The sequence below is a fragment of the Fusarium falciforme genome, chromosome 2 (genome assembly GCF_026873545.1).
Source record: "Fusarium falciforme chromosome 2, complete sequence".
Taxonomy (NCBI): Eukaryota; Fungi; Ascomycota; class Sordariomycetes; order Hypocreales; family Nectriaceae; genus Fusarium; species Fusarium falciforme.
Window position 1 is genome coordinate 3,736,241 of NC_070545.1, and position 27,273 is coordinate 3,763,513.

The window sequence follows — 27,273 nt, forward strand, 5'->3', positions numbered from 1 at the left end:
ATGCTTCAACAAAGCTATCAGAATGCCCAATCAGCATTGTCCTGAATGTTATCCCACGGCTAGGGTGACGCGTATGCACCCACTACCCTCGGTCCCTTACCACCTCTTCAGACAAACAGACGCCCGGGCTTCCCGTCGTGGAATCATGGTTGCTACTGGCCCATCGGCGAGATAAGCTCAAGGATCTAACACCCATGTAGCCGGCAGTTGGGTCGACCGCATGATTATCATCTTTGACATTCCCGGCCGTTCCGAAACATCATGGGCCCACGGCTGCAGCAAATCAACACCTGACAGGTCTTTGGTCAAGGGTCCAGAGAAACCGCCAGATTGGTCTGGACCCATCTATTTCAGCTTAGGGATTGTTCGGGAGTCGGGCAACGGCTCTAGACATGTCGGGCTTCGCGTCTACCGATCACCGACATTCGCGCTTGGACGGAATTTGGAAACTAGCGATGCCCATAGAGCCCCGATGAGAATTAGATTGGGATTGTTTGGACTCACTCCTTACACCTACTTGAAGGTGACATGGCCTTGGCCAGGTACGATGTATATGAAAATCCAGAACGGTTGTGATCTGGCTACTGTCCGAACTTTGACACTTGCATACCTCCTCAAATAAGGTTTGTATACATACATACACATAGTCAATTTCCTATTTTTATACAGCTCCTTTTTATAGCTTCATTCACTACTTATAAACTTGATTGCTCTGCTTGTGTATCTAGTATATCAGAGGGCTTTCAAAAGTCATAACGAATATCTACTTGCCCAGAGACGTATGAGAAAGAAGGCTCCCCAGATTGAGTACACTATTTTCTTTGAAGAGAATTCGATCTCCAATTCTAATACTCAAGTATATGATATGAAGTGCCTTGTAGTGAGTTGGGAATATCGATTTATTTGCAAGCCACGTCACTCAGTTCGTCTTCTTGACTGGCTCTTCAGTTTATCTGACATTTGATTTTCGTCCAAGGAGCACCAGACTTACTTTCAGCCTACTTCTAATGGCTTTTTTCTTCTCTGATCTTTTTCAGAATCCAGAAGCCAACGCAGTACTTCAAAGTTCACTCATGCCCTCCCACAGGACGAAACATTATTGGGACCGAGGCATCTGAAGGCCCTCCCCAGGGCGTAAGATCAACTACAAGTCTTCTGGCCTCTTTAAACCCAAGCTTCTCGTAGAGCCCAAGACCCTCGTCAGAAGACTCAAGAACAGCCGAGATGCCTAAACGATCAGCCTCGTTCAGCCCCCACTGCACCAACATGGAGGCAGCGCCGCGTCTTTGATGTGCTGGATCAGTATGCAGTAGTTTTAGATCTATTAACTCGTGTCAGCTTTTCTCATTTAATTCCAAAGTTTCTGGATAAGAAATAGATGGTGAGGCATACAGGCATGTGGTTTGTCGTTCATGAGTTCCAAGCGCATCCGATCCATACCACCTAGGTAGGCCTCGCAAGCCTCTGTGTTACACCTAGGACCTCGATAAGAAGAGAAATCAGAAGCCTTTGGAGGAGTCTCCCAGATGTACCACATTGCAAAAGCAATCATGCTCTCTCCCTCAAGGTCGGTATCGACAACTTTGGCCCATCGGCAGGCAGGATTCTTGTGCAGCCGTTCGATCAAGTCGGTCACCCTGTTGGTGGCCCCAGAGGGACTGGGATAGGGGAAGAGCACACGGCCCAAAGGGTGTGGTCCGTATGCAATATCTTCGATGGCAACGGCCCGGGGAGCATCGGCCTCGTTGGCCGGGAGGACTTTGAGAGGCATTGTTTCGAGGTCACTGACTTGTGGTGGCAAAATGATAGTGTACAAATGATTAAAAATGTCGCTGTTTTATATGCACAACAAATCGAACGAGGGAGTTCTCTCTTATTCACTGCCATTCGGCGAGCCCATTTAGGCATGTAGATGGTTGTGCTCCGCTCTCGGCCGGGATGAGATCCGTGGGGGATTCAGCGGGGGACGGTCAGCAGAGTGACAGTGGGGGAGAGACAACATGTTTGCATTGTACTGACTGCAACGAAGAATTAACTGACCAACACTCATGTATATTTCTTTCTAATTTTATTAATATTCATTCACCTCTTCAATTCTCATTTTTCCCTCTTTGTTGCTGTCGCAAACAGTATTCATTGCCGACCTAGCGCTACAAAACTGATGGAAGGTTCCAGTTTTAGCGCCGAGGCTGATAGGTGAGTGGCTTGCCCGGATTTTTTCTTTGCGCGACTCAGACGGAAGGAACCCGGTCGGCCGCAATTCTTTCCTTGAGCGACCTCAGATTTTTCAACAACCCTCGCCTTCAGCCTCGCCCTTCGGTCTCCCACCATCCCGCCCATCTCCTTCCCTCAACACACCAAGCAGCAGCTATGGATCACGGACGCGACCCTTGCCCCTGGGTCATTCTCAATGACTTTGGCGGTGCTTTCTGCATGGGCGTAAGTTTTTAACTCTTTCGTTCCGGAGCTCTTTCAGCCGATAAACCGGGCGATAATCGCGACATGACGCTCAGCTGACATGATTCCCCTCAGGCTATCGGCGGCACCATCTGGCACGGCATCAAGGGCTTCCGAAACTCCCCCTACGGCGAGCGACGTATCGGTGCCATCACCGCCATCAAGATGCGCGCCCCCGTTCTCGGCGGCAACTTCGGTGTCTGGGGCGGTCTCTTCTCGACGTTTGACTGCGCTGTGAAGGGCATCCGCCAGAAGGAGGACCCTTACAACGCCATCATCGCTGGTTTCTTCACCGGTGGCTCCCTGGCTATCCGAGGTGGTTACAAGGCCGCCCGTAACGGTGCCATCGGCTGCGCTGTCCTGCTCGCCGTCATCGAGGGTGTCGGTATCGGTTTCTCAAAGATGCTTGCCGGCAGCACCAAGCTCGAGGCTCCTCAGCCTCCTCCCAACATGGAGGCGTCTCTGTAAAGAGTGAAACGAGACGAATCATTACGATGACGAACCGCGATCGAAACTTTCGACCGACCAAAACCAACCACCCCCACCTCTCAACTCCACCACCACGAATTTAGCAGGCCGGCTCTTGTCAAAAGAGCTGACCTCTTGTATTTTCCACCCATCAACCACCACCACGGACAAAAAATCGGCTGTCGTTTAATCTTTCAATCCGCATCGGGCCGGCGTTCCAATTGTATAATAGAGAAGAAATCGGGAGGGGTATGGGAAGGGCGTGTTCTGACTTAGCGACGGAGTTGCCATACTTGTTGCAAGAACTGCGGATTGTCCTACGAAGGATATCTGATGAGAGAAGAAAAAAAAAGGGCAATATGTGCAAGATCCCAAAGGGACGGATGGATTGGGAGTGCACAAAGGGCCAGCAGGCTACGAAACGAGAAGGAGAACTCCCTGCTGCTAAGATTTATGCTGCGTTGTTTTTTTCTTGACGAATTGGGTACAGATCGAATACATAACGATGTTCCCCGTTCCGCTCTATCTTGCTCGATGTTCTACTTGCTCATCTATAGCTCATCTGACCCAGTAGCGAAGACTCCCACCTGAGGTTTACCCTCGTTGTCAATCCAGGCCCGGAACATGCCCCCGCAGTTAAAGTCCATCAGGACTTCAGACCGTGTGTCTATAACTCCACCATTTGAATCGTGGACGACTACCGATTCGATGCCAATGATGCCGCCTTCTCCCTCTCCTGTGCGACCCCAACGATCACCCGCGCTCTTTTCCAGTTCTCCGCCACGCCCAGCAACGTGGGCGATCGCCTTGACTCCCGACTCTGGTTTCCATCTTGCCATGGCGGCGACAGTTCGAACAGCGTTGACGCGGAGGAAAGAGTCGCCGTTGCCAGTTCCAGATCCTCCAAAGGACCTTGTCGTATAGGTTCCTCCGCTGCTCGTGCTGAGGGTATCGAGAGGAGAGTACATCATTGGGCTGGGCAAGCAGTCCGCCAAAGCTCCCCTCAGAGTATCACTCAGCACGAGTGACGGCCCTGGCTGAGCGATGGAGTTCTTCAAGCGGTCCCATGCCGTCGGCCCTGTTGGATCGCCGTCCTCACCCCACTCCTCAGCCCAGAAGCCTGCGCCAACAACGGGCGTATCGCCAATACGTCCAGTGAGCTTGTTCGTTAAACCACCCGTGCTGGTTGCGGCACATATGACTCCGTCCTCATCAAGAGCCACCGCTCCGCAGGTGCCCTGTGGGAGATACTCAGTTGCACTCCATGTGGCTTGTCCCTGGCCGCTCTTTTCCCGCTCTAGGGCCCGGATGTGCTCGTCCCAGCGCTGTTGCGTGTAAAAGTAGCTGGGGTCGACCAACTCCAATCCATACTGTTCTGCCAGCTTCTCGGCTGCTCTACCATAGAGCTGGGTGTGCCCTTGAGCCGAAGGGACGTCGAGATCATCTGACGACGCCCCCTGAGCCCGTTTGCCCCGTCCTTCGAGATCGTCTTCACCATGCTCGAGCATCGCTTTAGCCAAGAGAATGGGATTCTTCACGTGGCGGACGCCCATGACGCCCACGCCTCGCTTCTTGAAGCCCCGGGATACCATCACTGACGCTTCCAGTTCGTTGATTCCATCACGGGTGAACACGGCGCCGTGTCCGCTGTTGAAGAGGGGGTTATCTTCGATCAGCCGGACCGCATGCGTCGCTATCTCCAGCGCAGAAGGACGCCCTTTGAGTTCCTTCTCTGAGGCCACGACGGCTTGATTTCTCATGTACCGATCTGCTTCTGTAACCTAGAGCCTTCTAGTCAGTCAAACGTCGTGGATTTTGCGTTATTGGGTATCAACTCACAATATCGATGAGTGCGGCGCGATAAGCCTGGAGCTTGTCTTGGGGGTAGTTCCGGCGCTGGATGTTGCCTGCCCCGCCATGGATGATAAGCCGAGGCTTTACTTTGAGAGTACTTTGGTGTTGAGTTTTGTATTCCATTGTTCTTCGGTGTCTTATTTGTGTTCTAGAGCAAAACCGTTGAAATGAAGAAGTTGACAGTTGATCATCCCCTCAAAGAGGGTTGGGGTGACCTTGGATACCTCTAGCCCCACTCCTGACCAGATCAGTTGACAGCCCGGTCTAGAGCCAAGAACGACCTATCGCAGACTTGAGTGCTCTCAGATACAGAAAGTAATAGCCAGTCACATGTTCCAACACTCGGGATAGTGTGTATCCCTGGGTATAATGTGCGCGTTGCTATAGAATACATGGTCTTGTCCTCCTGGTTTGACGCCGATACTTGGTACACTCAATAACACCATCCAGGTGCCCAATTTCGCCATCTATATGGACCCAATACTCCAGGCTCAGGCGATTAAACTATCAAGCCAGCTCATAAGAATTCGCTCGAACATCACTGTCCCGTCAATGCGATTGCGGATTTGACTGCCTTGTCAACATCCTTGGGCCGCAAGCCTGGTGTCCTTCCTAAGCAAACTGCCATGCTAGTCATTTCTAAATAGTGTTAGCATGCTGGCTTTTCCAAGGGATTTATGAGGTAAAACATACCAGCAACAAGTCGATTGACATCAATCGTCACCTTGGTCTTCATCCAGCTAGAGTCCGTCCACGCTCGCGGGAAGTATGACGGGTCCATGAAGGATCCCAATTCGAGGTTAAATTGCTGATCAGGCGGCGGCATACTCGGCATTAGCGATTCCAAGTCATGGCCCATTGTTGGGGCCATAAGAGACGTCGTTGTCATGGACGAGGTTCCAGGCGTAAGAGTTGTTGGTATACTGCTTGACCACATGTGAGGCGCGCCACCCATGCCTTGTTGAGGCATGGTGAAAAGCTCTGGGCCAGAAGTTGGTATTTGTGGGCCACCAAAGAAGCTATTGTTGGCAGTGTTGTTCATGTTGGGTTTGGGTCTAAGATTCGGGGAACCGTCAAATTCCCCAATGTCGATTTCGGCATCGACAAAGTCTGCGTTTTCGGGGATGATGATACCTCGTTGGCGAAGATAGGTCTCGACTTCATCGGGGTCAAAGAAGTCCCCCTCGAAACCCTTGTGCATCATCCGCATCCGAACATCAATCCGGTCATCTCTCATGCTCTCGGTCTCTGAGTTGAATGGTCCCATCGAGAAGCCAGTCAGTTCTGGCGGCCTCAAAGGCTCCGGTAAGCCTTGGTTTCCAATAGGCATCTCGCTGGCAGGGACGTTCATGCCTGGCTGGGACCCGTTTCCTCCTGGGCCCGAGAAGAATGTACCCGCGCCACCAAGATTTGTGAACGGATACTTCCAGTTGTTCAAGGTCTCTTTTCTTGACTTGCTAAGCACCATTGTCAGACGACGGATGATGGCTTCCCTGGGCTCAAACAACAGACAAAATCCAAACACCGCTGCGTAACGATGGGGAGGAGGGTTGTTCATCGACACCAGCCTGAGGCCAGCCTCGACGGTTGCTCTCTGTAGGCGGCGACCAAAAGTCCGCTCGTGGGATGCATATGAAGATGGCGAAGGGATTCCGGGGTACGGTGGTGAGGTAAACGGGTTGTGGCTGAAGGGGATTGAGGCCTGGGTATCGTAAATTGGGAAACTTGCGTTCTCTGCTGTCGGCATGGTGATGATTTCGTACGGCAAAGAAACAGGCGGTGTCGGTTGCTGCTGCAGAGGGTCCAAACTTGGTGGAGTGGTGAGTTGGGTTTCCAGAGGACCAGGACCAGCGGCTGATGGGTTTGAAGGAACAAACTCGTCACTCGGTGCACTAGAAGAGCCCGAACCAGAGCCGTGCCTCTCCTGTGGGCGGTCCTCGACCTGTGCCTCCCTTTGAACAGGAGTGGGAGCAGGAGCAGGAGTGCTTGCCTCCTTGGGGGCATCGTCGGCATTTCTGCGCGTGAAAGACAGGAACTTGCGAGTTGTGTCATTGAGGCGTCGCGCAACCTCTGGAGCATTCTCGAGCATCCCTTGAGCTAGGACAAAGTCAAAGAAGTTCATGAATTCCTTGCCCATATCCTCATTGGTCTGCTCAAGGTCCCTAACCTTTTGTTCAAGGGAGGTGATGGCAGTGTCTTTGCGGTTGCGATAGGCTCGCTGGGCCAGGCGAATTTGGGTACGCCGGCGCTGGCTTCCATGTTAGTTTGTGGTTTTAAAGGAAGCAGCAACCCGTTTCCCAGTTGCATAAGATCTCAGAACAGACTTGCCTCTTGTGCTGTCTCATCTTTGGTATCCAACCTAGGCCGGCCTCTAGAGCGCTTCTTGCTCCGATCTCCATCATTATCATCAGAGGTCTTGGAGCGCTTCCGGCTTGGGGCCTCTTCGGGCTCAGACTGGGCTGGCTCGACCATGGTGGATGAGGCCCTGATGAAATTAGGTTAATATCCGGGGATACGTTGAGTATTAGTGTCAGCCTGTCAGGAGGTGGGTTACTGAAGTCCAGATGTCCAAGACAGCTGTTGAATGGCTGATGGCTCAGGACGACAGAACGGAGTTCACAGCGGGTGGTTCAACAATAGCACGCGTGTATTTGTCAGTGATGACAGTTGGCACAAGCAGTGGTAAGGTATGCGCTCCAGACGAGTTCACGGTGTAGCGCGAAGCAGAACAGAGTGATTGAGGTAGAGACGCTCTGGCTCCGGCGGCGCCGGGGTCGGTCGTCCGGGATCCTGCCGGCAGTACACCCGCCTGCTGGGTGGAGATGAACGGGAGATGCGGAGCCGAAGAATGATGAAATGGATGTGAGTGAGCGTGTCTCGAGATGGAGTTGGGGTTGGGGTTGAAGGAGGGCTGTGCCATCGACTCGGGTCCAAAGTGGCCACAGACGCCTTTCATTGGCTGGCGAGGCCGGATGATCAATCAAGATTGGCGCTATGGTTGGCCGAGATGTAAGGGCTTCACATTCTGGGGATATCCGTTGAGTTGTTAGAGTTACTAAAATTTCAAATGGCTGGTTCTTTTTTACTCAATCAATATCAAGGCTCTCTATTTATATGATCAAGTCGTTTAATTTCGTCTCGTTGAGGTAGGTTGAGCTCGTCATGAACACACAGCATTGTAGTCGGCCAGGGGACCTGAGACGGAGGCTTAGCGATGGCTCAGCCCTAAACGGTTAGCGGATCCAGGAGACTGGCGCGGGGAGCCCCCCACCGGAGAGGCAGTGTTGGTCGTTGGTCCCACGAGAGGAGGCCTTCCAGGGGATATTGATGATTTGAATGGAGGTCTTGGCTGTGATGATGGCACGAGATTGAGAGATTGATGTACGAATCACGTAGAGACCCAACTTCTTTCGGTCTAAGCCACCGACCTGTGCATACCTACCTAGCGAGCAAGACATTTGCTCGAGAAAAGACCCATTCTTGCTCTGCCTCTCTAGGGTAACAATTGGTAAGACAGCCAAAAAATGGCCTGGCATGTCTGTGCTTGCCGATGATCCATCGCTTTGCGACGACCGGGGTCTTCAATTCTATCCTTCCACCACAGCTAACCTCACTCTTCCCTCCATGTCCAACTTCACCTCGACTCTCGCCAGGCGCGTGTCATAAACTCGATCAAATCTTTCGAGTGCTGTCTGGTACCTTTACTTGTCATCCGTAATCGAGCTCGACGATTCCGTCCCGTCATGGCTTCCATCTCATCTTGATCGCGCCAGACTTCCTCCGAATCGCCTCTAACCCCCCACCGTCGATACTGGCCTGTCTCTTTGCAACACAACCATGGGCGACTGGGCCCGCGGGTGGACTAGAGTCGGGCAAGTAGGCCCGTCTCAACATTATGGCCGTCCATGGGCGATCGAGCGCGAACACGAGGAGCTGAGAATCATTGATGGCTGGGACAACGACGACAACTGGCCGGGCATGTGAGCAGTCCATTGGTGTTCTCCTAGAGGGTCGAGCCTAGGTTGCTGACCGTATTGCGGTAGAAATAAGCCTCTGTTTAGTGGTCCCGATGCGAAGCGATTCGATACAAAACTTTCCAAACTCGACGACCTAGGATTCGGCGCCTTCGGTCGCGTCGAAAAGGTCACCTATGGATCAGTCTACCTGGCGCGGAAGCGAATTACTCGCCGACGAGGTCGCACCATTGACGATTTGCGCCAGGAGTGCCTGACCATGGAAAAGCTCGGCGACCACCGACATATCGTTAAACTGGTTGCCACCTATGCGCCCCGAAGCCACGAATTGTGCTTGCTCATCTGGCCTGTTGCTGTCTGCAACCTAAGCATACTTTTGGAAGACCTGGAGTCTTTGCGACTCGGCGATGGAGATCGCGAGGATATCATGAAGCGACTAGATGATCTGGACATCAAGGACCTGAGCGCCATTGAGCCGACACCCGAAGATCAGGTGCTCGATTCCGCAACAAAATGCCCGCTTGAGTATCTGCGCAGCGTGGTCGGATGCATTGCTCGCGCCATGGCCTACTGCCATCGGAATGATGTTAGGCACCTCGATATCAAACCATCCAACATCCTCCTCAAAGCGGACCGAGTCTACCTCGCCGACTTTGGCATCTCAAAGGACGTCAGCGGACAGGATCAAACCATGACAGAGGGTTTGCCGGGAACTGAAAGATGGCGTGCGCCTGAGCTTTACGCCGGACATGGCTCTAGCATGCAGTTTTCGGATATCTATTCCCTTGGTCTCGTTTTTCTCAACATAGCGACTGTTCTCTACAACGTCCGGTTGGAGGACTTCGATAACGCACTAAGATATCCCGATAAACTGTCACGAGAGGAACAACTATATGACCGGGAAAGGAAGTTGAAGGCACACTTGGAGAAGCTCACTTCTCATGCCTTGGTCACGCCCCCATTCATGTTCACTTATGAGGGCCAAGAAACAGTCAGACCAAGACCAATTGTCAACTTGATCTCTCGAATGATCACCTCAAACCCCAAGAGTCGACTACATGCCGACAAAATCGACGACAAGCTGTCAATGCTGGGTGGGATTCATCAAATCTACCATGGCGAATGCTGCAAACGACCAATATCATGGGTCGAGAATAAATGGGATGCCAAGTTTGCGGGGCTGGCGAGTCTTCGAAAGGAGAATGATCGCTTGAAGAAGAGGGTAGATGAACTCGAGGGACGAGACAAGACATACGAACTTCGGCTCAAGCATGAACGTGAAGCGCATGAACAGGCCATCACCGCTCTCCAAAATAAGCTCAAGAGCATGGAGGAGAAATGCCACACGCTGGAGGCCGAAAAGGTTGATAAGAGGAAGGGTGCCGGCCACAGTCCACGTCCGACGATGCCAAGACCGGCTCGAAGCAGCACTTTGTCTCTCTCATCGAGCATCGAGCTAGAAAAGTCGCCCAAAATACGATCAACGCCAACAACACCAGCACCGAGACCTCCTCTCCAGCCCATGTCTCGCTCGGTGCAGCGTTTCACGGCGCATCGCAAAGCACCACAGGCTCCGCAGAATGGCTCTTCTCCCCGCCCCCTCAACGACTTGACACCCAGAGCCTCGAATGAGTTTCCGACCTCAAGGTCACCGAGTATCACTAACCTGTCGGGTTACACTTTGCGATCTCGCGGATCCGGCTCGAAGCTTCCTCTCCCTGTGACGCCAAACCGCAGCGAAACACCCAACTTCAATCGCGATCAAAGCTTGACGGACAGTAGTATGGCGTCCTCTGTATTCTCTCGAAACAGTATCGAGACAACTCCAACACCCGTACAGGGCAGCCCGGCGCTGAACCGCAACCCCATTCCTCTGGATTCTAACAAGGTGCCTCAATGGGGTCAACTCCCAGGATTGCCCCCACAGCCAGATCAGAGGCCAACGACCCCTGAACCGAGCAGCCCGGCCCTCACCATGCCACTCTCTCCCATGTCGTCACCCAGAACGCTCCGGTCAGATCTCGCCAGTGACTATGGGGATTATACTCGCCGACCCTCTTTACACTCGCAGCAGTCCCAGAAGAGTTGGGCTGAAGTAGCAACTGAGGGCGAGACGCTTCGGAAGTTGATCGGAAGACCGCGCGCCCACTCAAATAGGTCAAATCGATCGAATAGGCAATTGGAGGTGGAACAAGCTTGATGGAAAAGCCTGATGAGATACTTGCACTGGATATATGGGCAAGCATTACGATGTTTATGAATATGGAAAAAGTTTGCATCTTCAGGGTATGGTTTGGCATTTTGGATCCATATATCATTGTCATTTACACGGCGTCTTGAGCCAAAAGCATGAATATACTGGGTAATCGTACCCCATCAAAAACTGCCTTGCCTTTTATCTAACATCCTATCAACTCCATCCCATCATGCCGAATATCCTGGGTATATGTTATACAAAACTAGTTACAGCCCCTCGTTACCTCCGAGACGCCTTTATGGCTGCGAACGCGTCGAGGGGAAACTTGCTCGTGAAATTTTCATCCGGCTTCTTTCCACCCTTTCTAGGCTTGCCCCCAAATTGGCCTTGAAACATCTGCTGTTTCTCAAGCTCCTGGACCCTTTCCACCCACAAGGGAGCCATGAACGGGTCCTGGAAGGGCTTTGTCTCTGTTTCCTCATTCCGTGCGGCCTCCTTCTGCCGAGCCTCCTCTAGAATCTTGTCAAGAGTTTCTCTCGCAGCAGTTGCAGCTTCAGTATCATCAGGTGATGGACGTGGAATTCGTTCCTCCGCCTTCGCCAAGGCTTTTTCTTGCTGAACAAGCTCGTTGACTGCCTTGCCACGGGCAACCCAGTCTGACCAACGTCTGTCAAGCTGTGATTCGATCCATGACTTTGACAACTGCTCACTCCAGCGGTAAGACCCTAACGTGCCGTCGCTAATGACCTTGTCCTGGAACCCTTCGGCAGCCAGCTGCTTGTTCATCAGGGATTCCCACCGATCCTCTTCATCAGCGGAACCAAGGTTTTCCTCCTCGATGTCTAAAAGTGCCAACAAGTCCTTTCTAAATAGATTGGACCTCCTGCCGACGGCTCTTGACAGAACCCTAGGTTGTGGTTTCTTAATCCGTAGAAATACTTGGCCTCCGCTCGTGTTGGCGACTGTGGGGACTTTGCGCTCGCCTACAAAGGCGGTTTTGGGGAGGGGTCGGACTGTAGGTTTGTATTCTGGTGGCGCATCAGGAGGGGAGACTTTTGTCAAAAGCGGAGGGTTTTGTCTTCTTGTCGAGGGAGGAGGGGCTCTAGAGCGAGATAGAGCTGATGCTTCGTTTCGTTGTCGTAGGAATTGGGTGATCTGGGCGTGTTCAGGGTTGTCGGTCGTTTGGCCTCTCGTCAATAATGTGAGGAACTAAACGATGTGTTAGTAGCTCCTAGAGTAGTAACTTGGACTATGGCTTACTTTATATCCCGAAGCCATAGAATTATACACGAGCCTCAAGCTGGCAAGTGGCTTATTCTTCACGAATCGCTTCCTCACAATGTGGGCTATTGGATGCGTCGGGCCGGGATGTTGGAGGTCTTTGGGCAACGGAATTTTCTTTCCCGTCTTTATTAGAGCACGATATAATGCCAATGCGGCGACTCTGTGCCGCGAGTTGCGCGCTGGGACGAACGGTTGGCGAAACATGACGGCGATGGTATTGGAGGAGGGGCTAAAGGCGGTTGTGATGCTCTTGGAGCATAATTGCCCTCGTGGGCCGCAGGGGTTGGGTTCGCGCCCGTAATACAGCTGAGTCTGGCTAGGTACAGGTTATCTCAGCTCAGCTGCCGTGGGCGCGAGTTTGCGAAGGATTCAATTGCACTTTCTCGTCGTTGGTACCATGAGCATAAGGCCGATATGCGGCTTGAGATTTTGCGATGTTTCGGTGATGACTAAGCCTTCAACACCCCAGATTCTACCCAACTACCACCCGCCAACCCAACCAAGGCTTCCAACTTTTCTTCTAGCTTGTTTGCATGAAGAGATCAGCTGAATATGTCTTGAAAGAAGTGGCCTGTGTCTTTTCGCGAAATCTAAGTTGCCTAACAGTTGTGCAGGACTTCCTGTAGTGAACGCAAATATGCCTTCACAACAATAAGGCTATGTCTATGTCGAGTGGATTCGCAGTTGATACTCCAACGTTGCAGGTGATAACTTGTGATCGACGAGTCCACGTGCCCTCAACTCTGCTTACCTGGTCAAGGGGTGACACCCATTACATATCAATGGAAGAAAATAGTTAGAACCACGCTAATGGGTAGGGCTGCATTGGGAGCTGATGAGGGCTCAGCTGGGTGCTACCCTACAAAGACAGATTTTCTCACCAGGTGACTCTCTTTGCAGGCAGCGCGAAGATCAATTCGTGATTTATCCCTGATATTTTAGACGTTCCGGAGTTCCCTGAGAGCAAAGATAAAAGTCAGGAGGAGAATGTTGACTCTTTCACGAGAAACTGACTCCCTTTCCGTGCCCACTTGGTCTTGTAACAAGACCGAGACATCCGCACGACTCGACAAAGATCGGACAAGCGAGAATGCCGAGGACAGATCTTGATTCCGGCATTTGTTCCAGATACAGGCCTTGATTCAGCCGCGCGCTTGCACCGGAATGACTGGAAGGTTAGTCATTGGCGGGGTGGTTGGCTGATGAAGCCAGACCTCGGTCGTCGGGTTCGGGGTGTTGAAGATTCCGCGACCGTCAAGCTGAAGAGCGGCATTAATCAGAAATCAGAAATGTTTGATCTGCAACCAGGGCCGGCGGCAAGTCGAATGCTTGCTGTTAGACAATGGTTTTCACTAATTCCCGGACTTGCAGACGCCGAAGCCGAGGACATACACTTATAGTGCCGATCCGGTTCTTGATCGTTTACACTCGCGATGTAGTCCATATGCTTGTCTTCCCCCTGTCTACTTAGACTCAGTTTCTCACCTCTCCAAGCACATACGACCATACCCACTGGAGAACTCGGGATCCCGTCCGCTCTCCCATAGATAAGCCAGTGAGGGGCGGATTAGTAGTTGGGTCGGTGACGACCAGCGAATCCCCGCTGTTGTATGTTTTTGCTGCGTGAAGTTATTTTTGCTGGTTGATATTACTTCAGCGTTCTGTTTCTCCGAGTTGGCTCCGTGGTCGTTGATGATGGAACAAGGATTTGGAAGTTCGTGTTGGTGCAATTGGTGATGGCTTCAGGCTTTGCCCCAACAAAACAGCGACAACGCCAGAAACCAGGGTATAGAACATCAGGCCTAGTCTTGTCAGTTAGCAATTGGGCAGTTTTCCATGTCAGACAGGCGGTCTGCAGCGTGTGAGTTGGCATGATACACATATGCACGATGTATGTATGCGCTTTCACACCCATGTCAATAGTGCCATGACCCCATGTCAACCCCATCCTCAAGCTTCACATCCATGATGCTTCGGGCTCGACCGCTATGTCCCGGAGAACTGGTCCGGTCGCCTGTTGTCCTGGTGCCGAAGAACTGTTCTTCCCTGTATGTCCTGATGGGAGTTTCTTTTGAGTTAGGACTTGTCGATGGTTCGCATGGGCGTGGGTAATCTGGCAATTGGCCTCTGCTCGAGAGACGGGAGCGACAGAGCGGCTCGTTGCGCCTGGCGTATTCGGGAGGGAGGCTCTTCACCGTCAGTATCGTTCGAGAAAATGATCTCACCTCCAACAAGTACACAGAGCCTAGTCCCCCGCTAATCGCCCAGAAGGCTTCCAAACTTGGACGGCATGGGCCATTAGGAAGCCAGCTTGAAACCCCGCGCACCAGTAGACTTGCAACACCGTCGAAAATCTTGCAGTTGACGGACCGTACACTCATGCTTGCTAACGCTACCTATCCGCTTACTCAAGACGCGAGCGGCAAACGGGCTTGAATGGAAGAGGCCAACCCAACTCTGACCGCAAAATCCACGCGATCCATCCGATGGAATGGAATGTGGAGCGCTGCCACTGATGAATGCGTGCTGCTGGCGCTAACTTCCAATGATTCTAGCCTCCGTCCTTCCCGGGTCTGCGGGAGGCTGATGTTTGCTAGTTTCTCTCAAGCAGGACACGCGATGATCCCAAGGGGCACTCGATGACTGGCAAGTGCTCACGAGCCTTGAATCATGTTCTCATTAAACTGGCTCGCCACCAGCTCGTACTCGGGTTGGCACTCCAAGAAGCTCGGATCAGCCTTGTACGGGAGGTGCCGCAGCTTGCATTGATCCATGGAACAGACGACACCTCATCGTCCCGGCGGCATGGCCAACGGCCAGACCTCCTGGATGTTAGCTAACGCCCAGGGCCAAGGCAGCCAACCTCCAGCGGTCTCAGGTGAGCTCTCCGCCAGCTGCCAGCGCCAGAGTCAATGGCAGTGGATTTTCTTCTCCTCGAGATGACGGAAGTGGAAGTGGGTGGTCGGCAATGTCCACGGGTCCCACAACCCCACCTCACTAAGCTACTAGGTACGTACCCGACTGGAAGGGACGGGAGAAGGAAAAAGAAGAAAAAATCATCCCATGATTATCATGGACCAGGTTTGCTTTGACACTTGGTCCCAGTAGGAATAAAAGGACAAGACCCAAGGGCGACAGGGTGTTTCCCGCCTCCTCTCATCGTTTGTTGCCCTCAACAAGACGAGCTTAGATGAAGCTTCGTCTTCGTACCTAGCTCCCTTGACCAACAAAAGCCCCCCAGCCTTCCCGTCCGGACACCAGGAGACTGGGTTGCTGAATAGGAGGGCGTGCCTGGTGACACGGACGTCGACTAACACGCGACAAAGACGTAATTAAGGAACAGGCTCAAACTTTTTTTTCTTCCTTATGAGCAAAGAAGCAAACAAAACAAACATCAATAGAACCGGGATCCAAGAACGGTAACCACCTGGGGAACCAACCAAATAATCGAAAGACATCCTGGAAGTCGTCAAGAGAAACAGACCACCAGGCAATCAGGAACAGCCGCGAGCTTGGGTACAGCTGGAGCTGGAGGTCGCCATCTAATATCCAATCCCTAGCCGCAGCGCAGATCGCAACAATTTCAAAGGGCGGCCTCATTCCCTTCCAGCTTACGGATACCACCCTTTCCGAGCCTCTTACTACACCATTTCGTCGTCCTCCTTCTCCTCATCTCATCTCTCTTAATTTCTTTCTCTCATCTCCCCCAACCTCTCGATACCAGCCCAGCAAAACGAAAACCATCACGCTCTCTCCCGCTGAGATCCGTCTTTCGGCGGCTGCACACGTACCAATCCGTAAGTCGCCCGCGTCTTTGCCCCCTGTCATCGCGTGTCTGCGGCCTACCTCTCCCCGGCGCCGCTCTCTCGACACCCCCTGGCCCAGCTCTTGATTAGCGGATGGAGTCGTGCAGCATCGTTGAGCTGTGCCTGACGGTTGACCGCTCTATCCCCGGCCACGAAGCGAAACTATCAGACCCATCAGCGCCGTCACAGCGGCCATATCGGTCGTGGCGCGCCATCGCCTACCCCAGCTTGCTCGCCCTGCCGCCCCTGGATCTGCCCATGGTCGCGTCTACCACGGTACATCCACGCATCTTCCACCGCTCCCACCCCTGGCGGTCTTGACCGTATTCTTTTTACCCTTACCCATGCGACCATGCCTCCTTGCGGCCTTGACCAGCCCTGCGCGGCCTGCAGAGATTCATAATCATTCATCATTCACTGAGGCCGCTTCCATCGAAGGCTGACTTTCAAACACCAGGCCCCACGCGATCAGATCAGCTCCCATCATATTCATCACTCTTCGAGCCGCTTCTCACGTAACCTCTTCGTCCTTGTCGCAGTGGTCTCGTCTCATCTCACCGAGTTACTCATTGTGTTACTCGTCCCTCGATATTGTTTGAGATCTCTCCCTCTCGCCTTCTACACCATCCCTTCACCGACCGGCCTGTGTCTTGTCCAAGTGCTAGCGTCCACGGGGGTCCGACTTCTCCCATCCTGTCTCCATCTCACATATCCTGGTCATATCAGACCATTTCCTGCCCTGGCTTGATATCCCACCAGATTGGTTCCTGTGTTCCTTGATTCGGCTCCGTCTGTGCTCGGCTCTCGAACTTGGCCAAACAAATATAGTCCCGGAGCCTGCCTCACTTCGTCTGGTCTTTCAACACCCTCACCCACACTCAGCTATCGTTTGTTCAAGTCGACTCGAGAAGGGGCTTCGTCTCCCGAAGCTATCCCAGTATATAACCTGGATCGAGCCGTTGCATGAACTCGAGCAGAACTGGCTAGGCCACCATGTTTCTGCATTCCGGCGCCAGCCTACACGGCCACGAGTACTCGGCACACCGATCATCTACACAAGCTCCTCCCGGACGATTGCCCTTCCTCCGATCCGCTCTTCGAAGGCCTTCGGACGCCGACGTCACAGGACCACCGGTGCCAGCAGCCTCGCCTGCACCCCCAGCCCGGCCTGTGTCATATCATGAGAAGGCCCCCTCGATCACATCAGTAACTCCAGTTCGTCGAACGTCCCGGTCCCGACCCAAGTCCGAATACATGCCCCGAAGAGAGCTCTCCGTTCGCTTTCGCGAGCCTGAGACCGATGACGATCTACCTCCTTCGGAAGTACAGAGCGAAGATGAAGGCTGCTCAGATGTGGGCGAGCTAAGCGACTCCTCTACTGCAAGTCGGAGAAGGAGAAGAAAGCGTTCTCTCAGGAGATCAACACAGTTTCTGCTCGCCCATCCAGCTCCTCGACCAGGGGCCAAGCAACGCCGACTGGTCCAGGTTCGCCCACGATTGCTTCTCCAGCTGCAGGAGCTGAGCGAGAAGCGCGCCCTTCCTGCTTTTGATGTCCTCCCTTCAAGCCTGATTTCAGGACCCCTTATTGTTCCTCGATTAGCAAAGCGATGTCCCTGTTTGTTCCGTGCCAAGCCCGTGCTTGGTCTTAATGACCTCCTTATCGTACGTAGCGAGGATTACGACACACCCACAACTCCAGGTTCTCTTGATTCTGAGGATTCGCTTGACCAGAGGGACGTTGTGGCAGTTATCAGTCCCCTGCCACACATGGGCGACGACTCGGCTGAAATAACCATGGAAGACGGGTCGACTTGGGAGTCAAGCCGCATGGCTAATGGTTCTTATGAATTTATCGGAGTGGATGAGCGAGGCCGGATTAGCACAGCGCGATGGGTTAAGAAGTCGTCTACGCCAGTAACTACACCACCTCCTGCAAACGGCGATCAAACACCTCCACCGAGCCCAGTTCCATCAGATGTTAAATGGACTTTCAGTATGATACACCCTGATACGCGAAGACACCCGATCATGGGTTCTCTCATGTCGAACACGCTGGACGTTTTCGATACTTACAACACCATGTCGACCTCAAGTGGTCGATACCCTCCTACGCGGTGTACTCCCTTGGACCCCAAGTTGGCCAGCGACTGGATCGTATCTAACCCACCCGAGATCCAATCACGTCTGACTAAGGTGGTCCCAGAGGACATCAAACTATTAATGGTTGCCACGGCTTCATGGGTCAACCTGCGACACACCGGATGGCCAGCTTCGGCAATCTGCAGAGCGCCGTCAACCTTGCAAAAGCGCACACCGAGTAACGCAGGCCCGCCGAGGGCCCAAACCTTTCCTGCTCGACCCAACCTCGCTGCTGTCAACCCCATACACCAGGTGCAGCACGCAAACACAAGCCCTCCCGGAAGCTCTATGGACAGCTCATCCTCGGAAATTCCCGGGCGCCGAAGGTCCATGTCCTCCAACGCTGGTTTCGTGAAGAGATTTGTGGTACCGCGAGCCAGCGAGGACGGACGACCACCACTTGATAGCCTCGATTTTGACATTGATAAGCCGCCTTCACGGCGCATGAGTGTCAGTATGCGTCAATTTGCGAACAAGATCTTCCGCCGGAGGAGCAACTCCCAGGCACAAGTTGAAGATTCTCTTAAATATAAATTAGAATACTAGGGTACCGGTCAAGGTCATGTAACATTAATATAACCAAGCCCTCATTTTGGGTAAATTCCAATCAACTAGCTGCAAGTCTCAGTCGTCTCTGTTTTAAGTCACTCCCCTATGCCTTCTATGCCCTGCCGGAATCTCCACAGAACAGGCAATTCGATCCGAGACGGATGGCCGAGTGGGGCAACAAGTCTCTCCGGAGTCACTCGGGCCTCCCCCGCCGTTTGCCCAGTGAGGGGCCGGGGCCCAGACGCCGGCCGAGTGAAGAGCTGGAATGCACGATACCTAGGTGGAAGCCAGCCACAAATCCGCTCTCCTCGAGGATGCGTCTGTGGTGCCGCAAAGTTGCCGCCAATCCGCCTGCATGTCGTACGGGCGTTTCTTTGTCTTCCTGCACTAAGGTGCCTGACCATCTCACGCGCCTCGCCCCAGGCAGTGACGGAGACGCGCAGTCTGTCAGAGCGGCACAATAGTTATCGGCATAGTACTCTGGGGATGCACGTGCAAGGCAGGAGGAGCTTGCGTATGTTGTAGAGATACTTCAAAGCTCAGGTAACGCCGTGGACTTGTTGCTGTCTCCAATCAAGTTCCCGTAAGATCTCCGTTTGTAAGCCTTGCTTCTTTGCGATGCCAAGGCACGACGTGATAAATGAGGCGGTTGAAAAGCCACCCAGGAACTGAAAGTGGTCATTCTTGAGACATGAGATGTAAGCCAGCTATTTGGGAAACCAACGTGACGTCTCATTGGACTACGGTGGAGTTCATGTCGATGACAACACGGCCCCAATGCCTTGGGTATCCCGACTTTCCACCTGTTCATGGCAGTAGTGATTGGGTGCGATCCGTGGCAGTGGAAGGGTCGAGAAAGGGCGAGAAACAGAGTATGTAGCCTTCGTCAACCGCATTGCGAGATGTGATTGCTACTCGTTGTTGGTATCACAGACAGGCACATCTTGGTGATAGCCTGAGTGCTGGCGTTGCTGAGGATCTCGCTTGCCGTGATTGAGCGAGAGAACGGGGCTTTGTGATCAGAGGCACAGGCCAGTCAAACACGCCACAGATCCAAGTATACAATACGGGAGGTACAGCGTTCTGGGCGTGACGGACGAGGTATCCAAGACACACAGCTTCACTGCTGGCCCCAGCCATGAACAAAGCCTCCCGGAGCTCAGGGCGTTAGGTGGGGTCATCCGCCGCTAACTCACTAAAAACTCCGGAACCAGAAGGCCTGGAGTGAGCAAGGGCCCACTGGTCGAGGGCACCGCTGCCCCAGAAAAAAATGGACCCTCCGCTGGAGTGTGTGCCCGCCTAGGCTGCTGCTGCTGGCATCATCCATCATCACTGCAGGCCGACCAGGGCCATCTACGACGCTCCTCGTTCCTCCAACTCCTCCCCTCCCATTCTTCAACTCTTCACTTTCCGTTCCGCATTTCCATCAAGCATCGTTGCCCTCCCCAGCGCTGCTGTATGCTACCTACTTCGTCTTCTATTCTAGCCGAGCAAGTATCGATGCGCATTCGACATTTATTTCGCCCGCCGACAGAATAAACTTACCGCCCGAGCTGAGCCTAGCTGAGCTGAGCTGTGCTGCGCTCTGAGCTGTGTTGCCGCACTCGGCCATTCCCGCTGGCCCTGCTGCAAAGCTTCGGCAACCCACTCGTGAGGAGCCGGACACGGGCCCGCGACGGTATAGAAGCCGACTGCATCGCCGACCGCCGATTACGACCCTCGATCCGTCCAACACTGCGCCGACATGGACGAGAACATCGGGCCCCGGCCTTCGGGAGCCCATGCTTCCATGCCGCCCACCACAGGAGCCAATCTGCTTGCAAACTTCATGCCCTATGAGCCCATCTCACGAGCCACATCTCCCGGCATCCCTTACCCGAAGACCGACGAAGATGATAGGAAACGCTACCGACCTCGAACATTTGCCTACTTCCAGCAGCTGCCATTCGAGGTAGAGGAGGAAGCTCAGCGCGATGCCGCCTTGCAGGGAATTCTTAAGCAGCTCTACATCGCCGTTCGCGCAGAGGACTTCTCTCCTGGCGCCCTCCACTGGACCAAAGAGCTTCAGGGCTGGCTCAATCTCAAGTTTGAGATGACGAGGGAGCAAAGGGCGAAGCTGGCGAAGCTCTACTACTCGCTTGCTCTCGCCCCAGGCTTGGACGCGACAGCTTCGGACCGCTTCCTACGTATGGTCTTGACACTAACTAGGTACGTACGATGGCCATGTAATGCATGCGATGGATACTGATTCATTGATAGGAAGAACCACTACTTGAAGCCTGGCGAAGACCTTGTCCTCGACTGGAGGCCCCTCTGGAATGAGATCAAGGCCTGGGTTTTGCCCTCTGAGGTCCCCGCGCACCAGAGCAACCGCAAACGATCAGCCAAGCAGCTGCTTAAGCTGTGCACTCATGCGCACACATACTTTGACCCCGCCGAGCGCCGGGCTATGCTGGAGGAATTTCTGCCGTACTTCAGTGTGAACGAGCTACCGAACGCATTCATTGTCGTGGGCGTCCTGAATGCGCTCCTCCCTAGCCATCCCGCTCCTGTCAGCGAGCACCAATCACAACCAAGCGACTTCTTCCCCACGCTCTTCCACCTGTGGTCCATCATCAACCGTTCTAAGGCATTTGATGTCTTCTTCATCGACCTCTTTTCCCGTCTCGCTCGGGATCACATGCACTGCTCCCATGTGCCTTTCGGTAGCCATGGCATTTTCACAAAGGACCAGTCCGACCTCATCTTCACAGCCATTCTCCGGCTCACACAAATACCTGTGGGTCAGGCTAACTCGCCATACACCCCCTTGGACTATCTGTCCGGCGCAGGCGTGTATGTGGAGAAGGACAAGAAGAAGTATCCTGTGGCCTACATGATTTCTCGCTTGATTGTGAGCTCCTTGTCCCCCGCCAGCCTGCAGGGCGACGATTCGATCATGACTAGCCTGGAAGGCTTCATGGAGTCCATCGACACCTTTTTCCATCCTTCGAACCAAGGCTCTTGGACCACGATGTTGGGCCAGCTTACATTATACCTGACTGAAGCCTTCGTCTCGCGATGGAATCGTGAGCAAAGTGGCGAATTGGATCTCCCTGAAGATCGCAAGATCAACGCTGAGCTGAAGAAACGCTTCGTCTCGTCTCTGAAGGAGGTGACCTTCATGGGTCTCTTTTCCAAGAGCAGCCGCGTGTCATACTACTACTACAGCGCCCTCCAGGGCCTTGCCTACCTCGAGCCTGACTTGGTGTTGCCGGGCGCCCTGCAGAGGTTCTATCCCAGTCTTCAGGGCCTAGTTGAGGTCCACAGAACTACATCCAGCTTGAACGGCTTGCAGATGATTGCGAACATCATGTCCAAGCTCAAGGGATATCGTTGCCACATTACCGCGCTCTTGGCTCTTGCCTTGCCAGGAATCGACGCCAACGACCTAAATAAAACACAATACACACTCAATTTCATTCAGAGCGTTGCTTTCAGCATTCCCATGGTGCCCTTGGTCAAAGAGGGCAGCCACATCCACGACACCACCTTAGCCATGCAATGGGTTCAAGGTGAGATGGAGCGTATGGAACGCGAAGGGCAGAATGTCAAATTTGACTACAAGAACGAGCTCACCGACGAAGACGAGGCGAATATTCTCAGATCCTCAACTACAGGATTTGGCGAGTTCATTTTGACGTTGTTGGGCAAGGTCTTTACCTTGCTAGAGAACCTACCAGACGCTAATCTGGTTCGTGGTGGGGGCACTCCTGAGGACAACGTCATCAACGCCTTGCCGGCTGCTTTGTCGCCATTGTTTGCATCACTGTCTCCTGAGCTTTTCGACATGGCTCTTGAAAAGGTTGCAACATTTGTGTCAAGCCATGTTGTCCACCAGGCCAGAGATGCGATGGCTTGGATCCTCAACGCGCTGTGTAAGGTTAACCCTGAGAAGACGCTCAAGGTTTTCATCCCTATGCTGGTGGTCAACATCCGCAACGAGATTGACTTCAACAATGCTGCATCTGACCGAAGCAGCGGTACAGAGTATCTACCCAGGGACCGAGCCCTTGTATGGTATGTTAGCATGTTGGCAATGGCTGTCGTCCATGTTGGTAGTGAAGTCCTGAAGTACAAGGACGATCTCCTTGGAATTGCGGACTACATGCAGGAGAAATGCCGTGGTCTGCCCACCATCCTGGTCTCGAACTACATTCATCACCTTCTCCTGAACTTGACTCACACATACCCCATTGACCACGCTTTGTATGAGCCCGAAGTCATCAAGCGCGGCATCGATGTTGATGACTGGGGCAAAACAACCGCCCCGAACGATCTAACCATCCGATGGCACCAGCCTTCACCCGCCGAGATCGACTTTGCTGTTGAGCTGTTTGCGTCGCAGACCAAGACCGCCAAGGACCAGCTAGAACTACTGATGAGTGATAACCCACCAGTGAGCAGGACAGGAAAAAACAAAGAATGGTCCGATGAAGTTTCTCGACTAATGCAGCAGATCAGACTGGTCACGTCCGGTATGGCTACCATGTTCGACCCCGAGCGTGCTGCCGGCATCATGACTGGCAACACTGAGGAAGACCATGATGTCGCTCGCGAGGATGACGACGAGATGATGATCGACGAAGACCCCCTTGCTGAGGTGGCTGAGGATGAAGAACTTCGACCCCAGTTCCGCTACAAGGCAGGCTATGTCCTCAAGTCGAGTGACCCAGCCTACCGCAAGATCCACGACCTGCGTGAGGAGCTGGGCCACCTTCTCACCAAGACGCACTCATTCCTGAATGAGAACCAAGAGGATGATGTTAACTCCTTCACTGCTCTTTATGCTGCTTATCGAACCTGGATCACGGATGTCGGTATTGAACGTTCCGCCCACCCCCTGGAGAGGCATGTACGACTCTACAAGTCGGACATTGCTGCTTTCAAGATCAAGGGACTCAGAAAGGTCTACCCGCGACCTCTGCTCATCAAGCGCGCAGAGGCATACCAGCTGTTGCGCCGAAAGCACAATGCTTCGTCAAGACAGAAGAGTGAATTGGATAAGCGCCTGTTGCTCGACCTTGCCGAGTCGAGTCTGTCGCTCTATGCAGATGTACGACGAGTCGCGCAGAGCGCGCAGGATTCGTCATTGAAGTCTCTCATCGGCAGCAAGCCTTTGGTCATCCCTGTCATTCTTGAGGGATTGCGGAAAGCAATTGAGACCAACGATCATGATCGTATCAAAGGCGGAATGTACACCCTCCTATTCACATCCCTGCTCAGGACCCTTCTCAAGGACTGGCGATTTGCTCCCGAAGCTATGCGTCTGTACATTGAGACTGCAGGCATCGATAAGCCCTCCATTCAGAATCTTGGGTCATCCGCATTGTACACCCTCATCGACTTTGGCAAGCCTTTTGAGCGCATGATCATTGTAGACGACGTTCTGCTCGACACTATCAAACCTGCAGGAGACGTGTCGGCAGCCATCGAGACGCGCCACCAATTCATTTTGCAGCGCCGAAAGAGGGTGGAGGACTCCAAGGCGAATTTGGGACTGGAGTTGACGGAACGCGCCAAGGGGGCTCACTGGAAGATCGCTACACGGTGCGCCATCTTTGCCACAAATCTGTGCCTCCGATTCCACACCCTGGCACCGGCCGAGTTTGTTGACCTTGTGGCCAACGGAACGAACGATCCTCACCCCGGTCTGCGAGGTTACTACTTGAACGCTTTCACTTCGGTCTTTACCGCCGTTGATATGCGCGCGGTCTATGGGCACGAGTATCGCAACTACCTCCTCGAAAAGGAGGTCGGTGACCGGAACCGGGTTCAAGTCCAAGTCAAGAAGGGCGACGAGGAATTTACTCACAATTTCCTCGAGTCTTTCAAGCAGCCTCAAGACGCGGCGTACATGGTTGATGCTGACCATCCTGGCTGGCTCGTCTGGGGGAAGAAGTTTACCGCCTACCGAGCGAAGCCTCTCCCATTCGATAGCTACGACGGAGTAGAGGGTGCGCTGCGGGACCAGATGGGCCAGATCTTGAACCGAGAGTGGCTATCTCAGTGCTTTGACTACCTGAAACAGGAACCTCGCGACGCTACGACTGATAGATTCCGCATGAGCAACGTGTACCTCCTTATGCATGTCTTTGACCTGATGCACTACGGCAAGACGGTGGTCACGCTGGAGGACGTCAAAGAGCTGGTCAAGGATGTCTTTGGTGATGGCAACGACAAGCATCAACATCGCGCAACATCGGAAATTTTGGGTGCATTGCTTGCAGGTTCCAGCGATGATCCACCAGAGATTCGCAACCGCGTGTGGGAGTACGCCGCCCCAATGATGCTCAAGATTTTTGCGGACGACCTGACACCGGATAACCTGCAATACTGGCTTACCTGCCTTCACCTAATCTTGGACTCTAAGGATCCCCGGCGATCACATGAGATTGTAGATGCACTGCGATCATTCCGACTCGATATGACGTCCAATGCTGCTTTCAAGGAGTCCTCCAAGGTTCAACTGCTCGAGTTTATTGTCGCAGACGGCGGCTGGCACTTCCGACACGAACAGCCAATCCTTGACGACTTCCTTGCACACATCGACCACCCGTACAAGGCAGTCCGCGAGGCAATCGGGCGAGTACTGTCGGTTATTTACAAGACTCGATACCACGAGTCGTTTGAGAACGTTAGCAAACTCCTGGATGAGAACAAGGCTGCCTCATCGATTGGTATCCGGCCTTACCAACCCACCGAGGAGTTCACAGCCACGATCAAGGATGTGTTTTCCCGCTTGGAGAAATGGCGACATGAGAGAACGCCTGGCCAGCAAACGCCATGCTCGTACACTTCGGGTTCCAAGACGGTGCTGATGTGGCTCGACTGCACCCTATCGTCGCACGAGTGCATCCAGATGGTGCCGTTCTTCCCCAGCCCCTTCATGGAAGAGCTGCTGCACATGATGGACGTGAAGGAAGACCCGGAACTTATGAGACTGGCGTACCATGTCTACCGTCACTTGCCAAACATCCCCTTCCGAGATGGAGAGGACTCGGAGTTCATTGATGCCCTGATCCGAATCGGCAAGACGTCGACGAGTTGGCACCAACGGCTGCGTGCCCTAGTCAACATGCAGGTCATCTACTTCAGACGTATCTTCCTGACGAGAAGCGCCCAAAGAGAAGCGCTGTTCACCGCTGTCTCCGACATGCTGGGCGACCCGCAGCTTGAAGTGCGGTCATGCGCATCCACCACACTTGCAGGCATGATCCGCTGCTCACCTCGCCGCATCCGTGATCCCATGATCGCACACCTCAAGGCTCGTTTTGAGGATGAGCTGCAACGCAACCCAATGCCAAAACGGGGCCGCCATCTCCCCGGCACCGACACCCCGGTTGACGTGCACAAGCAAATCACAAGGAGGCACGCTGCGGTCCTTGGACTGGGTGCCTTGATCGAGGCATTCCCCTATGCTACCCCGCCTCCTGAGTGGATGCCAGAGGTGCTTGCGCTGCTCGCTCGAAGAGCCGCCGCTGATCCTGGAGTGGTGGGTAAAGCTACTAAGACCATCCTCAGCGAGTTCAAGAAGACCAGACAGGACAGCTGGACGGTGGATCAGAAGGTATGTTGAATGCTCGCTGCTCTGCGGAGTGGCTCTTGCTGCATATAAGATTTGCTAACCGATACGTGCAGTACTTTACCTCTGAGCAACTGGAGGACCTGGAGGGAGTGTTGTGGAAGAGTTACTTTGCCTAATGCGCATAAGCCCCAGGGAGGATTCGAGTTCAACCTCGTAGCATAGTTGACGCATGTCCGTTGGACGCGGACTTGTGCCCCAGGCCGGTCGATGCAGGTCGGTGAGAGATGTGTGGTGCTACATCCTGGCGGAGACCGGATACTCCTTTTGGCACCGCCTCTGTAATCTTATTACGGACGGCCCTTTTGATAGACCTTGTATACCAAAAAGTAAGCGCCATGATACAAGAGTCCCCAGCGCCTAATCCCGCCCCGATGTTGGACGGATTCTGAAGTGTACTTGACAGACCCAGTGCACCGGTTCGGGATCTACCTGGTTTGGGTGGAGGGGATGAGTTGTCAGACGTGACGCTATTTCTCACGCTATATGCTAACACTGGAGTCCTTGACTTGGCCTGGCGGTGAGGCGGTTTTGTGGCAATTCACCTGATGTCAAGAGAGGGCTTGTCGAAGGCAGTGTAAGGGGTTAAACCGGGTCTCGTGGCAAACTTTGACTGGTGAGGTCGATCATCAGAAGCATCCATGTAAGTTTTGCTGGATAGCGTGGTTCGAAACCGTATCAATGGAGTTTCGTGTTGTAGAGATGAGATGAATGTGATGCGGTGTACAAACGAGGACGCCAGGGCTAGATTATTCTGCCTCGTGAAAGAATCACAGTCGATGGAGGGGAACGTCGTTTCCAGGGTAGGTTGTCTCGACTGTAGTCGGTCGTCTAGACGCTCGGTGATTTCCTAAAGCGTACTCGAGAAGCCTTGGAGCATCTCAAAGTGTATCAATGGGGTCTGTGGGCTAGTGCCGCAGG

General features: G+C 53.4%; 7 protein-coding genes and 1 pseudogene across 8 annotated transcripts, besides 1 other annotated feature; 4 read left to right on the top strand and 4 right to left on the bottom strand.

The window, feature by feature from the left end:
- Positions 1 to 1,067: 1,067 nt before the first annotated feature.
- On the bottom strand, positions 1,068 to 1,783 carry NCS54_00309300 (annotated as a pseudogene). Its single transcript has 2 exons — positions 1,393 to 1,783; positions 1,068 to 1,321 (listed from the first exon to the last, which is right to left on the bottom strand).
- Positions 1,068 to 1,783: a sequence feature.
- A 506-nt stretch (positions 1,784 to 2,289) lies between these two features.
- On the top strand, positions 2,290 to 2,925 carry NCS54_00309400 (Mitochondrial import inner membrane translocase subunit tim17; the record flags this gene model as incomplete). Its single annotated transcript, XM_053148679.1, has 2 exons — positions 2,290 to 2,439; positions 2,533 to 2,925. Exons 1-2 carry the CDS (start codon positions 2,371 to 2,373, stop codon positions 2,923 to 2,925), a joined length of 462 nt encoding a protein of 153 aa, XP_053004654.1. The 5' UTR covers positions 2,290 to 2,370.
- Positions 2,926 to 3,476: 551 nt separating this feature from the next.
- NCS54_00309500 (Hypothetical protein) lies at positions 3,477 to 4,902 on the bottom strand (the record flags this gene model as incomplete). The annotated part of the gene is made up of 2 exons (XM_053148680.1): positions 3,477 to 4,706; positions 4,765 to 4,902. 2 exons carry the CDS (start codon positions 4,900 to 4,902, stop codon positions 3,477 to 3,479), a joined length of 1,368 nt encoding a protein of 455 aa, XP_053004655.1.
- Positions 4,903 to 5,317: 415 nt separating this feature from the next.
- On the bottom strand, positions 5,318 to 7,251 carry NCS54_00309600 (BZIP domain-containing protein; the record flags this gene model as incomplete). Its single annotated transcript, XM_053148681.1, has 3 exons — positions 5,318 to 5,418; positions 5,473 to 7,031; positions 7,100 to 7,251. The coding sequence occupies 3 exons, from the start codon at positions 7,249 to 7,251 to the stop codon at positions 5,318 to 5,320; spliced, it is 1,812 nt and encodes a 603-aa protein (XP_053004656.1).
- A 1,365-nt stretch (positions 7,252 to 8,616) lies between these two features.
- NCS54_00309700 (Protein kinase domain-containing protein) lies at positions 8,617 to 10,953 on the top strand (the record flags this gene model as incomplete). Its single annotated transcript, XM_053148682.1, has 2 exons — positions 8,617 to 8,759; positions 8,823 to 10,953. 2 exons carry the CDS (start codon positions 8,617 to 8,619, stop codon positions 10,951 to 10,953), a joined length of 2,274 nt encoding a protein of 757 aa, XP_053004657.1.
- Positions 10,954 to 11,229: 276 nt separating this feature from the next.
- Positions 11,230 to 12,438, bottom strand: NCS54_00309800 (Complex1-LYR-dom domain-containing protein; the record flags this gene model as incomplete). Its single annotated transcript, XM_053148683.1, has 2 exons — positions 11,230 to 12,159; positions 12,211 to 12,438. 2 exons carry the CDS (start codon positions 12,436 to 12,438, stop codon positions 11,230 to 11,232), a joined length of 1,158 nt encoding a protein of 385 aa, XP_053004658.1.
- Positions 12,439 to 17,033: 4,595 nt separating this feature from the next.
- On the top strand, positions 17,034 to 18,725 carry NCS54_00309900 (Hypothetical protein; the record flags this gene model as incomplete). The annotated part of the gene is made up of 1 exon (XM_053148684.1): positions 17,034 to 18,725. The coding sequence occupies one exon, from the start codon at positions 17,034 to 17,036 to the stop codon at positions 18,723 to 18,725; it is 1,692 nt and encodes a 563-aa protein (XP_053004659.1).
- A 1,747-nt stretch (positions 18,726 to 20,472) lies between these two features.
- On the top strand, positions 20,473 to 26,471 carry NCS54_00310000 (Hypothetical protein; the record flags this gene model as incomplete). Its single annotated transcript, XM_053148685.1, has 3 exons — positions 20,473 to 20,936; positions 20,988 to 26,337; positions 26,409 to 26,471. 3 exons carry the CDS (start codon positions 20,473 to 20,475, stop codon positions 26,469 to 26,471), a joined length of 5,877 nt encoding a protein of 1,958 aa, XP_053004660.1.
- Between the last annotated feature and the right edge of the window lie 802 nt (positions 26,472 to 27,273).